This window comes from Balaenoptera borealis (assembly GCF_965194805.1).
Source record: "Balaenoptera borealis genome assembly, chromosome: 7".
NCBI lineage: Eukaryota > Metazoa > Chordata > Mammalia > Artiodactyla > Balaenopteridae > Balaenoptera > Balaenoptera borealis.
This window is the reverse complement of record NC_138864.1, coordinates 97,488,864-97,508,947: the sequence shown is the minus strand read 5'-3', so window position 1 is coordinate 97,508,947 and position 20,084 is coordinate 97,488,864. Positions and strand designations below refer to the sequence as shown.

Sequence of the window (20,084 nt, the reverse complement as noted above, 5' to 3'; positions counted from 1 at the left end):
CACCATAAGTTCTTAAAGACTTAACAGTTTTTAACATTTTTACTACTTAAAACTGCACGGTGAGGCCGTGAAGCCTTTACTCTGTGACAAGGGTGAGAAACCCACAGCCTCACCACACCTGTGCCATTGCCAATGTAAATTTCCTCTCCATGCCTTCTCACCATACACATTTCAGCTGCTTTCCCCATCGGTTCTTTTCCTCGCCCATTTTCTACTGGTTATCAGTAGAAGTTGAGCTGATGGAAATCACCTTTGCCCTTTAAACATGCTGTCAGTTCCAGACCAGTGGCCTTGGGCTCAGCTTAGATCAGTGGCACCACTCACTCCCCTCAATCCCACCCCTGGGTAATTAATTAATACACCAAGAAAGGCTTTAAGATTCCTTTTGCTGGGATATTTTTAAGCTCGAGAAGTTTAAGAATAAGTTAGTCCTTCTCCACATCCACTCCATTCTTCTACCCTTAATTTTTTCTATATGTTTGACTCTTAGCACTGCTGGCTCTTGGGTGGATTTCACACAGTTCCTTCCCAAGTATAAGTGGAAAGATTCCAGTTGGTTCTCCTATCCTGCCACCTGCTCTGAACTTTCTTCAGATTTGCCCCTGAGGTGACCCTGGAAGAATCCTCAACATTCAAGCTTTTAACCTATGTCTCCTGAGCAGATGCAAAGAAGCTCAGCAGACCCAAGACTGATTACTACAGTCACAATTCTATTGAGTACCTACATACAATCATTACAAATATAGTTACATAGCAATTATAATCTGATCTAATGCAAGGGTCATAGGTTTTGGAACCAAAGAGACCTGGCTATCACTCAAATTTACCACATGCATAACGTTGGAAAAGTTACTTAGTTTCCTGCATCTCAATTTCCTTTTCTATATATTTGAGATACTAATGTCTGCTCCATGGAGTTGCTAGGAGAATTACCTAAAATAATCTGTATAAAGGGCTTAATGCTGAACCTGGAACAGAGTAAGTACTCAATAAATATTAAACTATATTTTGTTTATTTTTTGATCTGTGTGTACCAGGCCAAAAATAAATTTTATAAATATGTTCATGTATCATCTAAATTTTCATGTTTAGGTGACTGCTTTGGCTCACATGAAACTTCTATGCTGGTGGAATCTAGAGGAATAAATTATCTCACAAGTCAGGCAGAGCATAAAAGGGACTTAATAATTCAGCCTCTCTCCCAGCTTCTACTCAGTTGTGCTTATGTTAATTGATGGAAGCAGCATGTGATGGAGAACACGAAGAGAAAATTTTGAGTTTCTATACAATCTTAGTTATGACATAACAATTATTTGAAATATCATTCACTTCAATCCAAGGATGACTTATTAAGAATGTTGCATTCTTGGGACTTCCCTGGTGGCGCAGTGGTTAAGAATCCGCCTGCCAACGCAGGGGACACGGGTTCTATCCCTGGCCCGGGAATTTCCCACATGCCGGGGAGCAACTAAGCCCATGCACCACAACTACTGAGCCTGTGCTCTACGGCCTGCGAGCCACAACTACTGAAGCCCGCGTGCCTAGAGCCCATCCTCTGCAACAAGAGAAGCCACCGCAATGAGAAGCCCAAACATCGCAACGAAGCGTAGCCCCCACTCACCGCGACTAGAGAAAGCCCACGTGCAGCAACAAAGACCCAACACAGCCAGATAAATAAATAAATAAATAAATAAATAAATAAATAAAATGGGTGACATAGATTAGTGGCTATATTAGTACAATACTAGAAAAATAACTCAGTGCTGAACATATATTTAAAAAAAAAGAATGTTGTATTCTTATATGCTATGGGCAGAGTAAACTGTACTTCTATACACTGATTCAAATGCAGAGAGTACAGTCATTAAGGCAAACAACAAAACATTTTAAAACATTAAGTCAAATGGAGCCAGAGCTATGGATAAAATTGTTCCCCCAAACTGGGACTTACCTGGTTGGTGCAGTGGTTAAGAATCCACCTGCAAATGCAGGGGACACGGGTTCAATCCCTGGTCTGGGAAGACCCCACATGCCACGGAGCAACTAAGCGCGTGTGCCACAACTACTGAAGCCCGCGCGCCTAGAGCCCGTGCTCTGCAACAAGAGAAGCCACCACAATGAGAAGCCCATGCACTGCAACGAAGAGTAGTCCCCGCTCGCCGCAGCTAGAGAAAGCCCGTGCACAGCAACAAAGACCCAACGCAGCCAAAAAATAAATAAAATTTAAAAAATAAATAAATAAAATTTTTTTTAAAAATTGCTTCCCAAAGCTCTGGCTGCTCTCATTAAGAAAAATCACCTCAAAGATATCTTAAAAGATAGTTAATTCTTCAGCTACCTTATTCATATTTACAGATAAAATATTTTCACCCCCAAACTGCTGCAGGTTTCTATAGAGATAGATAGATAAATAGATAGATAGATAGATAGACAGATAGATAGACAGACAGATAGACGGACATCAATAGACAGATAACTTCAAAAGCCAGAGCATTTCTCCCAGGAGGTAATCAAGAGCATTACAAAACATTGGGGACCTAAATGTGGTCATCTTTGTCAAAATAAATGTGTAAATGTATTTATTTGCTGTGTATTAAGTACAAGTTCCTAAAACAATGCAACTTGCATAGCATCTCTTCGAGAGACACTATGGCAACCCTCACTCCCAAAGGCATGAAGACCAATATAATTACAACACAAATCCATCCAACCGGTACCTAACCTCCCAAAGCAAATACTGTGCACAGCCTTTACTTGAAGACTAAGTTTTCAACTTGCCATCAGTCTTACAGGTTACAGTCAAGGATTCCAAATGATGCTCTGGTGAGGTAAAAAATAATAGATCAGAGTCATATTTGACAACAGCTGGGGAACATCCCAGACTGCACTTAAACACCATAAAGCCTGGGATCTTCACGCATTGAGCTCTCTCCACAATGAGGAAGACATAGGAGACTGAGAAAACATACTGCAGGAGTACCTCACTGCCATATTTTAAATTTTTGCTATTTTTTCTTGAAACCATTCAGCATGCAGATATGATTTCAAAATATTACAAACACTCATATATGTAATTGGCTGAATTTTACCTAATTCTCCTCCTGACATTGTCTCCTGACTTTCTCCTGTTGAATACAGGAAAATAAAATCATCGGCAATCTCATATAACAGTAATATAATGTGATTTGGGATCATAAGAGAAAATAACTTTTTAAAAGAAATTTATTTTACTGAACCCATTTGAAATTATAAATGGCCACCTGTGTTCCAGGACATCCTAGTTCCAATGCATTTTTTACTTGTCTCCACTAGAGTTTTAGTGGTTTCTTTGTATTCAGAGTTAGCCTTTTACCTGTGTACCAGATTACCCTAGTCCTCCTATAATCATAAAAATGAATATAGGGACTTCCCTGGTGACACAGTGGTTAAGAATCTGCCTCCCAAGGCAGGGGACACGAGTTCGAGCCCTGGTCCAGGAAGATCCCATATGCCGCGGAGCAACTAAGCCCGTGTGCCACAACTACTGAGCCTGCGCTCCAGAGCCCGCGAGCCACAACTATTGAGCCCACGTGCCACAGCTACTGAAGCCTGTGCACCTAGAGCCCATGCACTGCAACAAAGAGTGGCCCCTGCTCACCGCAACTAGAGAAAGCCCACACGCAGCAATGAAGACTCAACAAAGCCAAAAATAAATAAATAAATAAAAATGAATATAATTATTTTATCCATAATGAATTTACAAATGAGATCCTTACCCCTAAATATAATATGATTCCATAGAACATAAATCTCCAGAAAAAGCATCGCCGAAGGGCATTAATGAGTTTGGGATTTTTCTTTGAGGCCAATTCTCTATCCCATTCTCTGCAAAAGAACACAAAATGGGACCAGTAAGTTGCATGTGCAAATATCTGAGTTCTCTATTTCCCTTAACATAGTTTTATTCACACAAGTACATTCAAGGAGATTAACCCAAGTGACTAAAGAGACAAAACCTTGGGGGGACCTTCCAACACCAACGCTCAGGCAGATGTTTGGCAGAATTCAATGCTCCGCCATATATCAATTTTCGAGGAGTTGACTTCATGAAAAGGCCACTCTATATGTGTTAAAGAAAGGTTCTGGGCTTCTAAAAAGCAATGAATGCAAGAGGTGGACAAGTAAAATATGACTCTTATGAATACACATTGCTGTGCTTAGAACAAGGTGAAAAATAAATATTTAATTTTTTTCCCTTCACCTCTTGATCTTTGCCTGTTTAGAATTGTAGTGGATTTTACAAAATCTAACTGTCAAACCGAAAACAAGATTAAAAGTCAGGTGGATTTTTCTGTGATTTAACATTAGAAAAACTTGTTGTTTTTAAATGTAGGGGTATGAAACAAGTATCATCAACTTTGATTTTCAAATACTAAAGTCATTCTTTACAATAAAAATCTTTGGAAAATTAGAACAGAATCAAATTCTATATTTTCTGGCAGGAATAGAAATTAAATAAGTCTGAAAAATGGTTGGTGTCAAATAAATGTTTTTGTTTTCTTTTAAATACTATACATTCATCAGCCGATTATATTTACATTTTTGCCACTACTTTCTGTTCATAAAAACCTTCTTTCTCTTCCCAAGTGGATAAAATATATCCCTAAATGTTACCCTCATCTTCATTGTTAAACTGTACAGAGATGAAAAGTTTCACAGGAAAGAACTATATAAAGACTTTATATTTTATCAACAGCTATTTTCATTACTATCCATCTACCATTATTAGAGGTGGTTCTAAGTTACTCCAAAGGAAGACCACACAACTGAGATTTGAGGGCAGGTTTGGCAGTCATGGGCATTGTGCATGGACACTGGCTTCCCTGAAAAGCTTACTATCTATCATGCCTAATTGCGCTATGCCATCCATCTACCTGCTCACACTCTTCCCACTCTTTCATTCACACACAAGACTTGCCTCCCATCCATGTCATTTGGTGATTCACAACGGGGTAAGAAGCTAAATATGGAGACAGATTCTGCCTCTCTTTCAAAGGAAGAATGAGTCAGATGAGAAAGCCAGGAAGAGAGGTGGTACATAAACCAAAGAAATGGTTTCAAGTTGGGAAGAAGTGGTCCACTCTTAAGTCATGGTAGGAAGATGTCATTATATTTGGCATTAAGAGACCTCTGATGACCCTAGTCAGTGTCACTTTAGGAATATGGTAGACACAGAAACCATATTTCAGGGAGCTGAGATGTAAAGGAAAGGAGAAGTAGAGAGACGAGGAGAGCACAGAGATATTAGCTGTGGGAAAAAAAAATGAATGAGGTAGCGATCTGAGGGGAAGGCAAAGCTGGGGAATTTTTCAGTGGATGGGACTTGAACTACTGGACCCTGAGGGAAGGAATCAGCAGCGAGAGTAGATGGGGTGGTTCCCGCAACACCACGACAGACCCAGTAAGCATTCCAAACACCAAGACTTGAATCATAATGGAAGAAATTTTATACTTATCAAGTTTGTAGCTTAGCTACAATCATGGAATGGATGTGCGGTCTGCATACAGGAGTAATGCACAGGGTTCAAATCCACGGCCGCAAACTGAGCCAGATGGGCCAAGGTACCTCAACCACATGGTAACCACCTAGGGCCTTTGTCACATGTCATCTTTGAAATCTGTGGCCAGGGTCACTTTCCAAGGGTGCAGAGATACAAAGTACTATAAGTGGTATTTCACTCTTTCAAAATATTTCAGTAAATTCTAAATAACAATTTTTATAAAAAAGAAATAACAGAGTGAAGAAGAGATACCCCAAAAAAGACAAAAATAATAAAGTCTATGGACTTATGCTGGCACAGTGTTGTTGGATTGAAACAAAATAGGTACATTTTAAACACTGAATTGATATGGAGACACAATGAAAACTGAGGAGAAAAAAATGTTAGGCCAGATAATCTTACAAATTCAGGTTATGTCCTCTATTTGGCCATAAGTAAAAATAAATCTGGAGTACGCAGGTTTTGATTAACCTAGTCCTACTCTGATTAATCTTTCCCTCAGCATCCATTTAGAACTTAGATATTCATCATCTACTATATTATTTTGAACTTGCTGATATACCTACAATATACTATGTTTATATATTTTATCTCTGCAGAAGTGTTACAGGTTTTTACATAATGCTAGCCATTTCACATTCAATCATCATTCATTCATTCAACAAATATTTACTGAGCACCTACTACAGTCAGCCCTTCATGTCTGCGGGTTCCTCATCCTCAGATTCAACCAACTGGGGATGGAAAATACTCACCAAAAAAAATTCCAGAAAGTTCCAAACAGCAAAACTTGGATTTGTCATGTGCTGGCAACAATTTACATAGCATTTACATTGTATTATGTACCATAAGTAATCTAGAGATGATTTAAACTATACAAGAGGATATGTGTAGGTTATATGCATTTTGTATAAGGGACTTGAGCATCCATAGATTATTATATCCAGGGGGAATCTAGCAAGGGACAACTGTATATACCAGACCCTATTCTAGACCCTATTCCAGGCACATCATAAGTTGAACAAATCAAACAAAAACAAAACAAAACAAAAAAATATATCCCTGCCCTCATGGCACGTACACACACTAAGTACTCAATATTAGGAGTTGGACCTTGAACTTGGAAATGTGAACCTGCTACTCCCACTAGCCTAATTCTTTGAATAAATCAAGAAAAAGTAAGGTTGAATATCTTATTTGCTTTGAAATTTCAAAAGAAATTCAATGAATTTCATGAAAATAAGGTAAACAAATTGCAAATCTACTCAACTATTTTATTTTGGTGCAGTAAAAAGTAGCTACTTCTTTTTCTTTTTCTTTTTTCTGTCAACTCCCTCTCCCCTTTCCCCTTCATCTGGTATCAGACCCTGTACTGCTGGCACAAGACCCAGTCTAGCTCATTCATAGATTGTTGTTGGTCCAAGGAGTGAGCTTGTGACTCAAAAGTTTCTGGGATTTTTCACATTTGGCCACAGAGAAAGGACTCTTTCCTCTGTGGTCTATAAAAATATGAGCAAAGAGTTCTGAGGACCCACTGAATGGAGGAAGCTGGTCTGAGAGAATAAAACCAGTTCCTGGTTCCACTGAGTCCCTAAGGCCAATTCTCTACCTAGGCCTTCACACAGGTTGACTACATGAACCAATAAATTCCCTCTTAAATAAATTCACTGGCAACCAAAAGGATTATAACCAATACCCTTAGAAAGGGAGACTTCTTTACAACGGGAAACACTGTTCCTGGGGAGGCCAGGAGTATAGACCTGGGTTTGAACCACAGCTCAATCAATTATTAGCTGGAAAATTAAATCATCTCTCTGAGCGTCAGTTTGCTCTTCTGTAAGACAGAGATAATGATGCTTTCCTTCCAGAGTGGCTGAGAGGAGATACTACACTTGGCATTCAACGTATACTCAAAAATATGAAATTTTTACATTTCTTTGACATCCAACAGCCTTTACCCTAAAATTTCCAAGTATGTACATTTGTATTCACACATTAAGATTATGGAGGCAAATGTACACAACTTGCTTCATAAAGATGTGATTGCAGTCTTCACAAAATCCACGTAATAGTCTTTAAAGGCAGGTAGCTTCTCAGAATTCAAATATGTGTTTTTCAAAAAAAGGTCCTATCTCAGGAAAATGGTTTTTTTTCTTTCATCCTTTCATTGTTTAATTCTTAACTAATCAAGATTTCATCAAGAAAATAGGATGTTCCTATTATAAATATGCCATTTTAAGAATTAAACCCTCTCATGTCTGTTCTCTAGTCTCTAAATAATAATATTAATTTCTCTCTTCAATAAACAATGTGCATGAACATACCTTTCCAATTTTTCAGATAGATTGTCAGCAGAATCAGAAGAAGAGATATGGTATATGTCTGACAATTCCAGGCGCTGTCTGTACCCTTTCCTCAAAATTGGTCTGGTCCAGCTAAAATAAAGAGAGGAGAGACAGATATAAGTGTTAACTTGATTTGATCTCCAGTGTAGACTTGGAATCAGATACAGTTTCAAATTTTTTAGCATGTGGAAAATGGTGGTAGTGCATAAATACGAGAATAAAATAAGCCAACTTATAGGAATGCCAGGGAGTCATATCTTACAGAACACAACTCTATAAAACAGCATCACCTCTGAACTGATGTGACTATAGCTTTGTCTAAAAGGATCGGGGATGACGGTAGAATCATCATCTTTCCCAGAGGGAAAAAACAAACTGTTAAACATTCTAGACTAAAAGTATTCTTCAAGAAAAAAAAAAAGAAGAAAATTCCCCAAAATAACCAGATACTAGGAGTTTATAGTTTGCTGAAGTCCAGTCTCTACCACTTCAAATACAAAATGATCTCTGAATAAGAAGACAGACCCTCAAACAACACCCTTATATAATTTTGTTAACCATAGCTCACAGTACTCAGCAATGAGCTATTTGTTGAATGAACTGACTGTAGCTGGAGTATCAATTTGTTGACTTAATCATCACCCCTGAATGAGAGTGGGGATCATTATTTTCTTATGTTTTGTCTCCTCACCCCATAGCAGTTATGCACATCTGCCCGCTACGCATCTAATAAATAACAATTTATGATGGAAGCTAGGGAAGCTGGCATAGTAAATACTTATGCAGGATACTCTAGTTATTTTCAAATACATTGTTTCTAACTACTGTGAATAAGGCAAAATAATCTTCACAGAGATAAGAAAATCTAAAAAGAAGTCAAAGACAAGGGAAAACAAAGAGGAAGGAGGGAGGGGCAGGAGAATTGTAAAACAAAGAAATCACATACAAAGAGAAACTTCTAAATGAAATTTGAGCAAATGAGACCTTTCTCATGTGAAATTTCATATATTTATTTATTTTTTAACATCTTTATTGGAGTATAATTGCTTTACAATGGTGTGTTAGTTTCTGCTTTATAACAAAGTGAATCAGCTATACATATACATATATCCCCATATCTCCTCCCTCTTGCGTCTCCCTCCCACCCTCCCTACCCCACCTCTCTAGGTGGTCACAAAACACCGAGCTAATCTCCCTGTGCTATGTGTCATATATTTATTAAAGGAATTGAACTTGGAATCAGTGATTCCCAACATATGCTTTTACCCTTACCATCTTTCTTTTCTCCAGAGAGTCCTAAAATTTGGTGTCATCGAGACTTTGGTAATACATCAAAATTCATGTTACCCACCAAAAATCAATAGGGAGTGTTTTAGCAATATCTGAGAAGCAAAATAAACTTATACTAGGAAAAGTGTTCTAGCAAAGCCATTCAGAATAAAAAGAGGAAATGCTATGCCAAATGCAAACATTTTGACATTGTTTCAGGGCAAAACTTTGGAGAAGGCTCTTATGTCCACCTTCACCACTCCCACCCCAAGAGTCCAGATTCTCGTTTCACTTCCCTTGTCTCCACCTTCTTCAGTCAGCCACTGCCCTGTGTTCCTGATGTCTCTGCAACTTGTCCTTCCTTAAAATTTAACTGAATTAAGACCCAGCTCAAGGACTTCGCTGGCGGTCCAGCAGTTAAGACTCCACGCTCCCAAAGCAGGGGGCCCAGGTTCGATCTCTGGTCAGGGAACTAGACCCCACACGCCACAACTAAAGACCCCACATGCTGCAACTAAAGATCCAGCGTGCCACAACCAGGACCCGGCACAGCCAAATAAATAAATATTTAAAAAAAAAAAAAAAAAGACCCTGCTCAAAGGCTCAGTAGTTTCACCAACCATTTCTGACCAAGATATCAACGAGTGACAATGGCTTAATATGTCAGTTTCTTCCATTAACTTGCAATATTTGCATCTTAACAAGAGCCTTCAAACCTCAGCAAAGGGTGATAATTGTTTTATCTTTATTGCCCAGTGTGACCCATTGGCAATTTCTCCTGGAGAACAAGAATGAAAATAGTTAAGGACAGTCTGAACACAGCAGTTAAAGAAGTGCTGTGATCATGCAGCATCTGCATTGGGCATCGTCTGTGAGAGTGCTGGCACACCCGCCTGGCACTCACAATCCACTAGCCAACATAAGCACTTTGGAAGCACATTTGCCAATATAGGGGGCAGTAAGGGTGTGAAAAATCTGGGACAGCAATTTAGGATACAAACTCCATTCTGTTGGTTATAAGCCTTTGTAAACTTAAGAAGTGAAAAGGTGAAGCAAGTGTTTACTACTAATAAAAAAATTATGTGTATATAGCACTTTCACAAACACTAGCATATTGTGATTTTAATTTGAAAATCTTGATAGGTAGGTAGAACAAGAAGAGATCATTGCCCTACTTTAAGGATAAAGAAATGGAGGCTCAAAGATGCTAAATTTGTCTGTTACTAAATGCCAAAAACTAGATTTTTACCACATTCTTCTGATGTCATGCCTTCCTTTACCATGTTCAGCTCTTATATTTAGGAAAATTAAGCTTGGTGGGTTATTCTAGACATAGTGCTGGAATGCGGGTCTGGAAGCAGGGAGACCAGAAGCTAGCAGACTGCAGGCAGTGGTGTGGTGTGGTGTGCTGACAAATCTTTAACCATGCCTTCTCCAGGAAAACAAAAAACAAAAAGTGACTTATGGTATTTGCCAATTTCTGTGGTGTAAATACTCCCACCATGACCAGTTTCAAGTCACCAAATGTGAAGTCACTGAACACAGAGTTGGGAAGAGATACACAGCTGCATATTATAAGATAGTGTGATTACCATTCAGATACAATCAACATAACCTCAATACATAGATAATAATTATGTAGTGATAACTTTTCAATTACTATCTTTGTTTTAACATAATTTATTTAATTGTAAGTATAAATCAATTAATTTTTAATACTAGTTGTTCTTAACAACCAGCTCACAAAGTTCCTGAAAATTTAACAATCAGCTCAGCCAGAAAGGGCCAACTGCAATAGATCACTGACTGCCAGATGGTTGAAAGACTCAGAACAAGGGTAATAGCATTGAGAATGGAAAGGAAGGGGCCTATGGAAAATTTAGAAGAGAAAAATATACTCTATCTATTAATAAACCTTTCATTTTCAGTATGTTTGAAATTGTTAAAATATGAAACTAAATTTACAAATAAAGAGAAGTTCACTATCTGTAAATATTACAATACCAAAGACATTTGCAGGAAATTTAAAAGCAAATCTTTTCTTTCTTTCAAAAACTAAATAAACATACATCTTTTGGTCCATATCTAAGACCTGATCACCGTTTCCATTAATGAGTTTCTAGCTCATTTTTAAAATACTTTAAGTAACAACTACATTTATAAAAAGCTTCCTGCGTTATCCATGCCCATTTTAATATATATGTTATACCAAGACATCTAGTTTTTATTATCAAGAGTTCCATAGCCCAGCATCATCAAATCAAACATATTCAGTAGTATTAAAAGTTAGCCATTTATAATTATTAATATAATTTAGTGTTTCTGACAGATTCACTACAGTAAACCTATATTTGTAACCTGAAATAGAAACAACTTAAGGTAAATTTTGAGAACTAAAATCAATTAACCTTAGGCTGCCTGGCAATCACCAGAGTTATCTGAAAGAATTTATTTTGTGAGATTAAACCAAAAAGACAATTGAATGAAATTTCTGCCCCATCAAGGAGGTCTCCATGACTACCTCAAGCCAGTCGCAGAAATACAAAAAACAAAACAAAACAAACAAAAGACTCCCCAGGTATCTACACTTAGACATTCAATGAAATATCAGTTACTGTAAAACTCCAGCCACCGCTTTTTTTGAATGAGCTTGAGTATGTTAAACATACTTGGATAGAATTTAGAAATGCCAACTCAGGATTTGTACTTCAGTATTTCTTCCATTAAATATTAATGAGTACCCAGGTGTTTCATTAGCAAGGCAGGTACACCTGGGATAACCAAACGCAATAAACACTATTCTTCCTCCTTATCCTCAAATTTGCTCCCACCCACCCTTCCTCTAACCTCTAACTGACCTTACCCTTCTCCTTCATCCATAACCTGTCAGTGTATATTGAAAATGGACTTATAAATTGATCTACTTAGAAACTGTGACAGTTTCCAAAGTTCTCGTTATTTCTAACAGAAACTAGCTAATCATTAATTACAAGGTAGCAGACAGAAATCCTTAAGATATATAGTTCTTTATAACATAAAATTTTGGGACTTCCCTGGTAGCGCAGTGGTTAAGAATCCGCCTGCCAATGCAGGGGACACGGGTTCGAGCCCTGGTCCGGGAAGATCCCACATGCCACGGAGCAGCTAAGCCCGTGTGCCACAACTACTGAGCCCGTGAGCCACAACTACTGAAGCCCACGTGCCTAGAGCCCATGCTCCGCAACAAGAGAAGCCACTGCTCACAGCAACTAGAGAAAGCCCGTGTGCAGCAACGAAGACCCAATGCAGCCAAAAATAATAATAATAATAATAATAATAAATAAATAAATGTATTTAAAACATATATATATTTCCTAAAGTTTTCAACAAACTTTAAAAAAGTCTAGTACCCAGACACACTGTGCACTTAACGATAAGAGTCTTCAGGTTTTATTAAGGAAAAATGCTATCACTTGATTTTTTTTAATATATACACACACATACACACAATGAAACTGTATTTAGTTTCTTTTCTTAGGACAAAATTTCCAATTTTTACATAAATTTAGAGTGACTTGTAATTCCTCATGATGAAAAGAATTTTCCAATTATAGACACTATTAAAGCCTTGATTTTCATGAAACCTATCCCCGTAAAACCACATAATTAAAGCTTATAATCATTTTTCCATTTGACATTTGGCTTTTATTAATCCAACAGAGGCATCTGACATTTTCATCTGCTAGAATTTAAGATAAAGGTCAGGTATCAGATCTTTTCAGTTTCAAATGATTTTGTTTGTATAAAACAATCATGCCTCCACATTATTTAACATTACTTTTGATTTAACTAGCCAGATAAAATGAAATGAAATAGCAAATTCAAACCCATGGTTGCATGACACATCTCCCAAATACTGACAAATTGATACACTCAAATGACTAAGTCTTTTTCCTTTTTGCATGAAATAATACTTGAGGAACTAAGTAGAAATTACTCTAAACTGCTTAGTATGGACAAATTTAAATATGCTAGAGGTTTTCTCATCATCCAATATGTTTACCATGAGTTTGAAATAGCCCAAATAAGCTGGATAGTCCTAACTAAGGAAAATGTTGAAGTTCAGGCTGAGGAAAGAGGGGGAATCATGTGCATAGCTAGCCATAGCAAGTACTAATTATAATATGTAACTTCTTTTTTAATTAAAAAGAACTTCCTCCTTATTTCCAGAGTTATACATGCTCATAGTTAAACATTTTAAGTGATAAAATGTTTTCATGGGGGCCAAATTCAATGTTGTATATAAAATATTACAGCTGTACATTATTGCTTCTTCATAGAAACTACTTGGCTTTAGTTTAATTTTCAGAGCACTAGAGTTTATTATTATTGGGATTATAACAAAAGTACTAGCTAACCTTAATAGACTATTCCTATAACTCTCTAAAATTCTAAGTATTTCACATACGTTATTTCATCTGATCCCTACTACAATTCAAGAGATAAGCCCTAATATTATCTCCATCTTACAGATGAGTAACTGAGGCTGAGGGAGCTTAAATAATTTATCCAAGGCAGAGTTAGAATTTCAAAACAGGACTGTGATACCAAAGCCTACACTTGTACCAAATTTGCCATATTAGGACTAATTTTAGAAGGAAAAAAAAAAACAGCACACAGGTAAGTATAATACGAAAAGCATAAGCAACAATAGAAAAAATAGATAAATTAGACATCATCAAATTATAAAACTTTTATGCCTCAAAGCAGACCATCAATAAAGTAGAAAAATAACCCAGAGAATGGGAGAAAATTTTTGCAAATCATATATCTGATAAGAGACCTGTATTTGGAACATACAAGGGACTCTTACAACTCAGTAATAAAAAGACAACCCAATTTAGAAATTGGCAAAGGATTTGAACAGACATTTCTCCAAAGAAGATATACAAACACCCCAAAACATATGAAAAGATGTTCAACCTCATTAGCCATTAGAGAAATGCAAATCAAAACCACAGTGAGATTCTACTACACACCCACTAGAAAGGCCATAATCAAAAAGACACGTAACGATAAGTGTTGACATAGATGTGGAAAATAATATTAGAGTCCTTATACCTTGCTGGTGGGGATGTAAAATGATGCAGCCACTTTGGAAAACAATCTGAAAGGTACTCAAAATATTAAACAGAAAGTTACCATATGACCTAGCAATTCCACTCCTCAGTGTATGCCCAAGAGAAATGAAAATATATGTCCACATGAAAACTTGTACACAAGTGTTTATAACAGCATTTTTAATAATAAGCAAAAAATAGAAACAATCCAAATATCTACCAACTGCTGAATGGCTAAATGTATAATCCTACAACTTGAATATTATTTAGCGATAAAAAAGAATGACATACTGATACATGCTACAACTTGGATGAATCTTGAAAACATTATGCTAAGTGAAAGAAGCTAGTTGCAAAAGACCACATTGTTTCATTTATATGAAATGTCCAGAACTGGCACACCTATGGAGAAAGTGGATTAGTAGTTGTCCAGGGTGGAGGTGAAGGAGGGAATGGGGAATGATTGCTTATGGGTATGGAGTTTCTTTTTGGGGTGATGCAAGTGTTCTAAAATTGGTTGTAGTGATAGTTACACACCTCTTGTATACTTTAAGTAGGTAAATTTTTTGGTATGTGAATTATATCTCAAAAAAGCTGGTATTACGACAAACAGCATAAAGAAATCAATTGTTAGCATGGATTTTAGAAACTTTTCCCAAATGTTTGATTTTCCCTCCTAGAGTTGGTGAAATGCACATTTTTATTATGGTGACTTTGACACTCTAAACCCTTTCATATATGTCAGTGCCTGGGTAGCTGCTACAAGTGATTAAGACTCTGTGCAAAGCCCACGAAAGGCTCCAAGGGTTGATGACATGAAACATGAGTCATATAAGTCGTTTATTCCTGGCCCCCACAAGCAAAGCACTTAATTGCTGGAACTACTATGAATACAGAAAAAATAAGAATGGTGAGGGAGTAGCATTGGCATAAAAAGACCACTTCTAACAGCTATACTTAAGCCATTCACATGTATTGGATTTCAGGGACTCAAGCAATTGAGAGACAATAAGCAATGCTACAAAAAATAGCCCAAGTCCGTGTACTTTAGAAAAGCAGCCTCAGAGCACTGTTTCATGGTTTTAGTTTGATTTTTATTCTATCTGGGCATGAAGCCACAAATAAGAGACACGAAATTGATTATAGCTGGAACAACTGGCTAGAAAGATAGGATGATTAACTACCAATAAAATTGCTGCATCTTGTATGAGTTCACTTTTAGGAGCTCTTTACTAACCAAGAAAGACAAGTGATAACATTGTTGTCTAACTTCTGATTTTTATTTCCATTAGCAATAAGAAATATATCTGAAACCAAGAAAATAAGGAAGAGGGGAAATGGATTGGCCTTCTGATTTTATGGTAGAAATGCCACTGGGTTACTGGCTGGCATTTGTAAAAGCTTACAGAGAGAAACTTGTGTGACTATCAGAAAATCACCACTATTACTATTATTTTAGACAATTCCATACTAGCAACAGAGCAGAGAAGCAGTTTCAAGCATGCCCAGTGGTAGCTGAAAGGAAAAGAAGGGAAACAAGTTCTACGTGATCTTTTAAGGTAGGAACAAAACATACTTCACATGAGTGATGTAAGGATATCTCCCACATGATATATTGATGTAACTGGTATTTGTTTTATAATTAACCCACTTATTCCCTCACTTTTTTATAGAACTCTGAATCCCTTATTGAAGCTCTTTGTTCACCTAGTTTGTTCAGACACCATCACTAGGACCCAAAGTAAACACTCTCTAACAGGCTTCTTCATCCTTCGGCAATGAAATCCCCATGTCCTTCGGAGTCAGGGTTGCCATTCTAGAATTAACTCAACATCTGGAGTCAAGGCCACTTGATATTTCTCTGCTAAAGTCTTTCTCGCAATATGGAGATAACTCTCCCCTCTTGGGGACAGAAATCCTCTGAGAAGCTCTGGGCTGTGGAGTCAGTGATCTGTTTGGTATGAGCTGTAATAGGCAAATCACATGCTAGACTCTCATGACCTTCAACCTCCAAATGACTTAATGACCCCTCACCATGTGTACAAAAAAAATCACTACTTATTAAATCCTCTGTGACACCTGCTTTCCAGTTACTGCCTCAAAGCAACTTTTCCCAAAATTAAAAAAAAAAAAAAAAAAGCAGTCTAAGTCCACCTAACATAGTTTATTTGAGGATGTTTACTTGTTTATTTTGCTTGATAGGTGGAATGGTAAAATGGAGGTTGGAGACAACCTCAGAAATGTTTTAAGATGAAGATGGTTAAGAATGAATCTTCCAAGGGTAACATTCAAACACGACGCATCAGGAAGACAAAGCTGATGATTTTTTAAATTTAGGCATGATAAATCTAGTCTCTAGGGTTCTGCTTGGAATCCTCTAGCCAGATAAACGATCAGTCAAATTCTAGAATTTTTCTCATTTATCTTAACTTTCTCTTTAACTTGTATATGCTGTATGTTCTGTTATACTGTTATCCTGCTGTTACTCATGATAATTTCTCAGGATTCAAAGAGCCTTATGGCATTGTATTCAGACTTCTCAGCTGCAGATAATTCCCCATCTTCAAACTATATATGGAATTTGGTCATTGGTTGCATTTTAACCCCTTTTTATCTTCCATTTTATTAGTTCACCCTCTAGAAAACACATCACAAATTATAGCATTAAAAGGTAAATTTAGCATCTTCTTTATTTCTCCCTGCTTTGGCAAGGTGGGGAGTGTTTGTAGACACATTGTATGACTCAGGATTTAAGTATCAGATCCTGTTCCTGAGGTTCTGGAGCAATGTTAATGCTATTTTTCATTTTCTTGGAGCCTTGATATCACTAAGAGGGACACTGACAGTAAAACTCCTATGAGATGTAAGGGGAGGAGAACAGTAGTGGCTGAACCCTCACTCATCCCCAGTGTGAATCCCAGGAAAAAAAGGTGCCTGACAGAAGCAGAGAATGGAGACAGCCATTGGTTCAAGGTTTATCATGGAAATAAGACTTCACTGCAAGAGCCTTACTTTAAATCCTCTTCACTTAATCTCTACATCTTTTTTTCATATAGGCAACATATAAGTAAATAAATATCCACAAAATAACCTAAGTTACTTTTTCCCCCAATAGCAAAACACGCAATAATGGATGACTGAATCATTAGATCCTAACAAGCAATTTAAAAGTTCAGAACAGTCACCTTTGCAATCAGGTCCTTAAAAACAGAAATCATTAACACAAATGATGATAGTTTAGTGCAAATTATTTTTACAGGCATTTAAGAATTATTTTTACTTCAGAATGTCATAATCTCTTGCTTGCATATACACGTTAGGAAAAAGAACTTTAAAGGAAACATCAAGCCAGATTCTCTTCCTTTTAAACTCTGCAGGAGCTCTCACTGGATGAAACCATTGATAATAAGATGGCTCTTAATTTTTTAAAGGATTCTCCTATTCGTATCAGTTGATACAGCATTTTTTTGGTTTTGTTCCAACACCAGCCAAATGCCAGGTCACACTGAAGAAAAAGTAATAACTTCCTCAAAATAAAACCTGACCTCTATTTCCCAAAAATCTCAAATGCATTGAAATAGTTTCATATGACTTATGTGTGTCTCTCTACAATCTAGGTTTAATTTTCCTCCCATGCGCTCCATTCTCTCCTGTACTTCCTCCACCTGAGGTGTCACTACTGTCTATTTGCTTGTCTGCCAAACCCCCGTGTTTCCAAACATGCCAGACTATAAACTCCCCAAGGGCAAATACCTTAGAGATTTTTTTTACTGCTGTATTCCCTGCCTACCACAGAGCATAGCACATAACTGTCACTCAATTATTTTTTAAACTGTTAAATATATGTTACCACATTATACTTTGCTAGTTTATTTCCCTCATAAGATTAACTTCCTGAGGACAATGTAGTTGTAATATATATCTTTATATCTCCATTGTCTGGTCCAGTGTCTGAGGCAGTGTAAAAGCTGAATGAATTAAAGTGTTAACTAATTAATTACTCAAACCTGATATGTTTATAGCCCATGTGAGAACACTGATATGATGGCAAATAGGTGTTGCCCAGCCATTACTCTTGATCAAATGTATTAAAAGCAAAAAAAAAAAAAAAAGTGAAAATATTGTCCAAGTCAATGGTAAATGCAATGCAAATGTGAGGGTGCCTATACTTTTCCAGGGACCACTCTTTATTAACCGTTATGCCCCTTTTCTGAGTCATAAGTTAAAGCCAATAATTCTAAAACTTCCAGCCAAAATTATTTAATTCTCCTCAATAAAATGTTTTCATTTTTAACACTCTTCATTACCAAAACATTCTAAAGTCTGGCCTTCAAGCTATTTACTCTCAGTGGAGATGTACCAAAATTTCATAAATGGAAAGTTGTTCTTCAGTCTACTCAAGAACAACTGGACCCTTTTATTTTGACCCTTCTTGACCGTTCCCATGTCATGTCACCTGACGTACTTGACATTGTCTCCATGTTACCTGTGTACCATTACAGATGAGGTAAACACAGCTTTTTAAAAAATTTCATAAATTAGTGTAACCCTCTGTATGTATTATACTTTAGAGTTTCAAATTGCTTCCATAGCTCATTCTGCTCCTGAAAACTATTACTATTCTCGGTTGAATTGTGCTCCTCTCAAAAAAGATATATTTTAATTCTAACACCAAGTACCTCAGAACGTGATCTTTACAGAGGTGACCAAGTTAAAATGAGTTCATTAGAGTGGGCCCTACACCTATATGACTGGTCTCCTTAGAAAAAAAAGGAAATGTGGACACAGAGACAGGCACACAGGGAAAATCCCACGTGAAGATGAAGGCAGAGGCCAAAGTGAGGTGTCTATAAGTCAAAGAGTGCCAGCAAATCACCAGAAGCTGGAGGAGAACATGGAACAGATTGTCTCTCAGAGCCTCAGCGGAAACCAAACCGGCTGACACCTTGGTCTCAGACACATCTAGCCTTCAGAACTGTGAGACATTACATTTCTGTTGTCTAAGCCGCCCAGATTTTGGTACTTTGTTACAGCAGCCCTAGCAAACTAATGCACTGGCTTATAAGAGCATGATGGTAAGAGGGTGTTTTTGGATGAGACTTACATTTAAATTGGTGGACGTTGGACAAAACAGATTGCCCTCCATAACGTGGGTGGGTCTCATCCAATCAACTGAACGCCTGAATAGAACAAAAATGCAGGCCTGACCAAATAAGAGAGAATTCTCCAGGAGACTGCCTTCAGAATAAAACTGGAACATCAGCTCTCCTGGGTCTCCAGCCTACCAGTCTATGCTGCAGATTTGGGACTTGCCAGCCTTCATAATCATGTAAGCCAATTCCTTGTAATAAATCCTTTTATATACATATATATGTATATACATATATATATATATATATATATACATATATATATATATATATATATATATATATATATATATATCTCCTATTGGTTTCATTTCTCTGGAGAACACTAATACACATATTAAACACTCAATCAATATTAGGTCTCATAATAATGCTGAGTTGTGTTAAGAGGAGGAGAACTCATTGCACTGATGAGCATGACATCATCATCAAAGTTAAGTAAATTACCCAAGATCATATTGTTGTTAAGTCACAGAGCAAGGATTCAAGCCAGGTCTGTCTGATTCCAAAGTACATGTTTCTTCCCCTATATATTGCTACTTAAGAGTTGACAATAAGGATAGAGACAAAGTCAAATGTGAGATTATTTTCTAAGAGTATAGGATGGATGAAATGAGGACTCAAGGGAAGGTCGAGACCAACGAATATGGGGGAAAAACTAGTTCAGTGGCGTTCAAACTA

The 20,084-nt window shown here is 37.1% G+C and overlaps 1 protein-coding gene across 8 annotated transcripts in view; it reads right to left on the bottom strand.

The window, feature by feature from the left end:
• The window catches only part of CFTR (CF transmembrane conductance regulator), a 192,992-nt gene that overhangs the window by 158,127 nt on the left and 14,781 nt on the right, over window positions 1–20,084 (bottom strand). For 5 of the 8 annotated variants that reach the window (XM_082399968.1, XM_082399975.1, XM_082399971.1 and 2 more), the window contains exons 1-2: window positions 7,865–13,266; window positions 3,756–3,864 (exon numbers count right to left, since the gene is read on the bottom strand). In XM_082399968.1, coding sequence (XP_082256094.1) covers window positions 3,756–3,864; window positions 7,865–8,070 — 315 coding nt within the window. In that variant the 5' untranslated portion in view covers window positions 8,071–13,266. Of the gene's footprint in view, window positions 1–2,774; window positions 2,821–3,089; window positions 3,126–3,755; window positions 3,865–7,864; window positions 13,267–20,084 lie in introns of those variants that run through there. The other 3 variants (XM_082399973.1, XM_082399969.1, XM_082399974.1) reach the window with 3 other exon arrangements.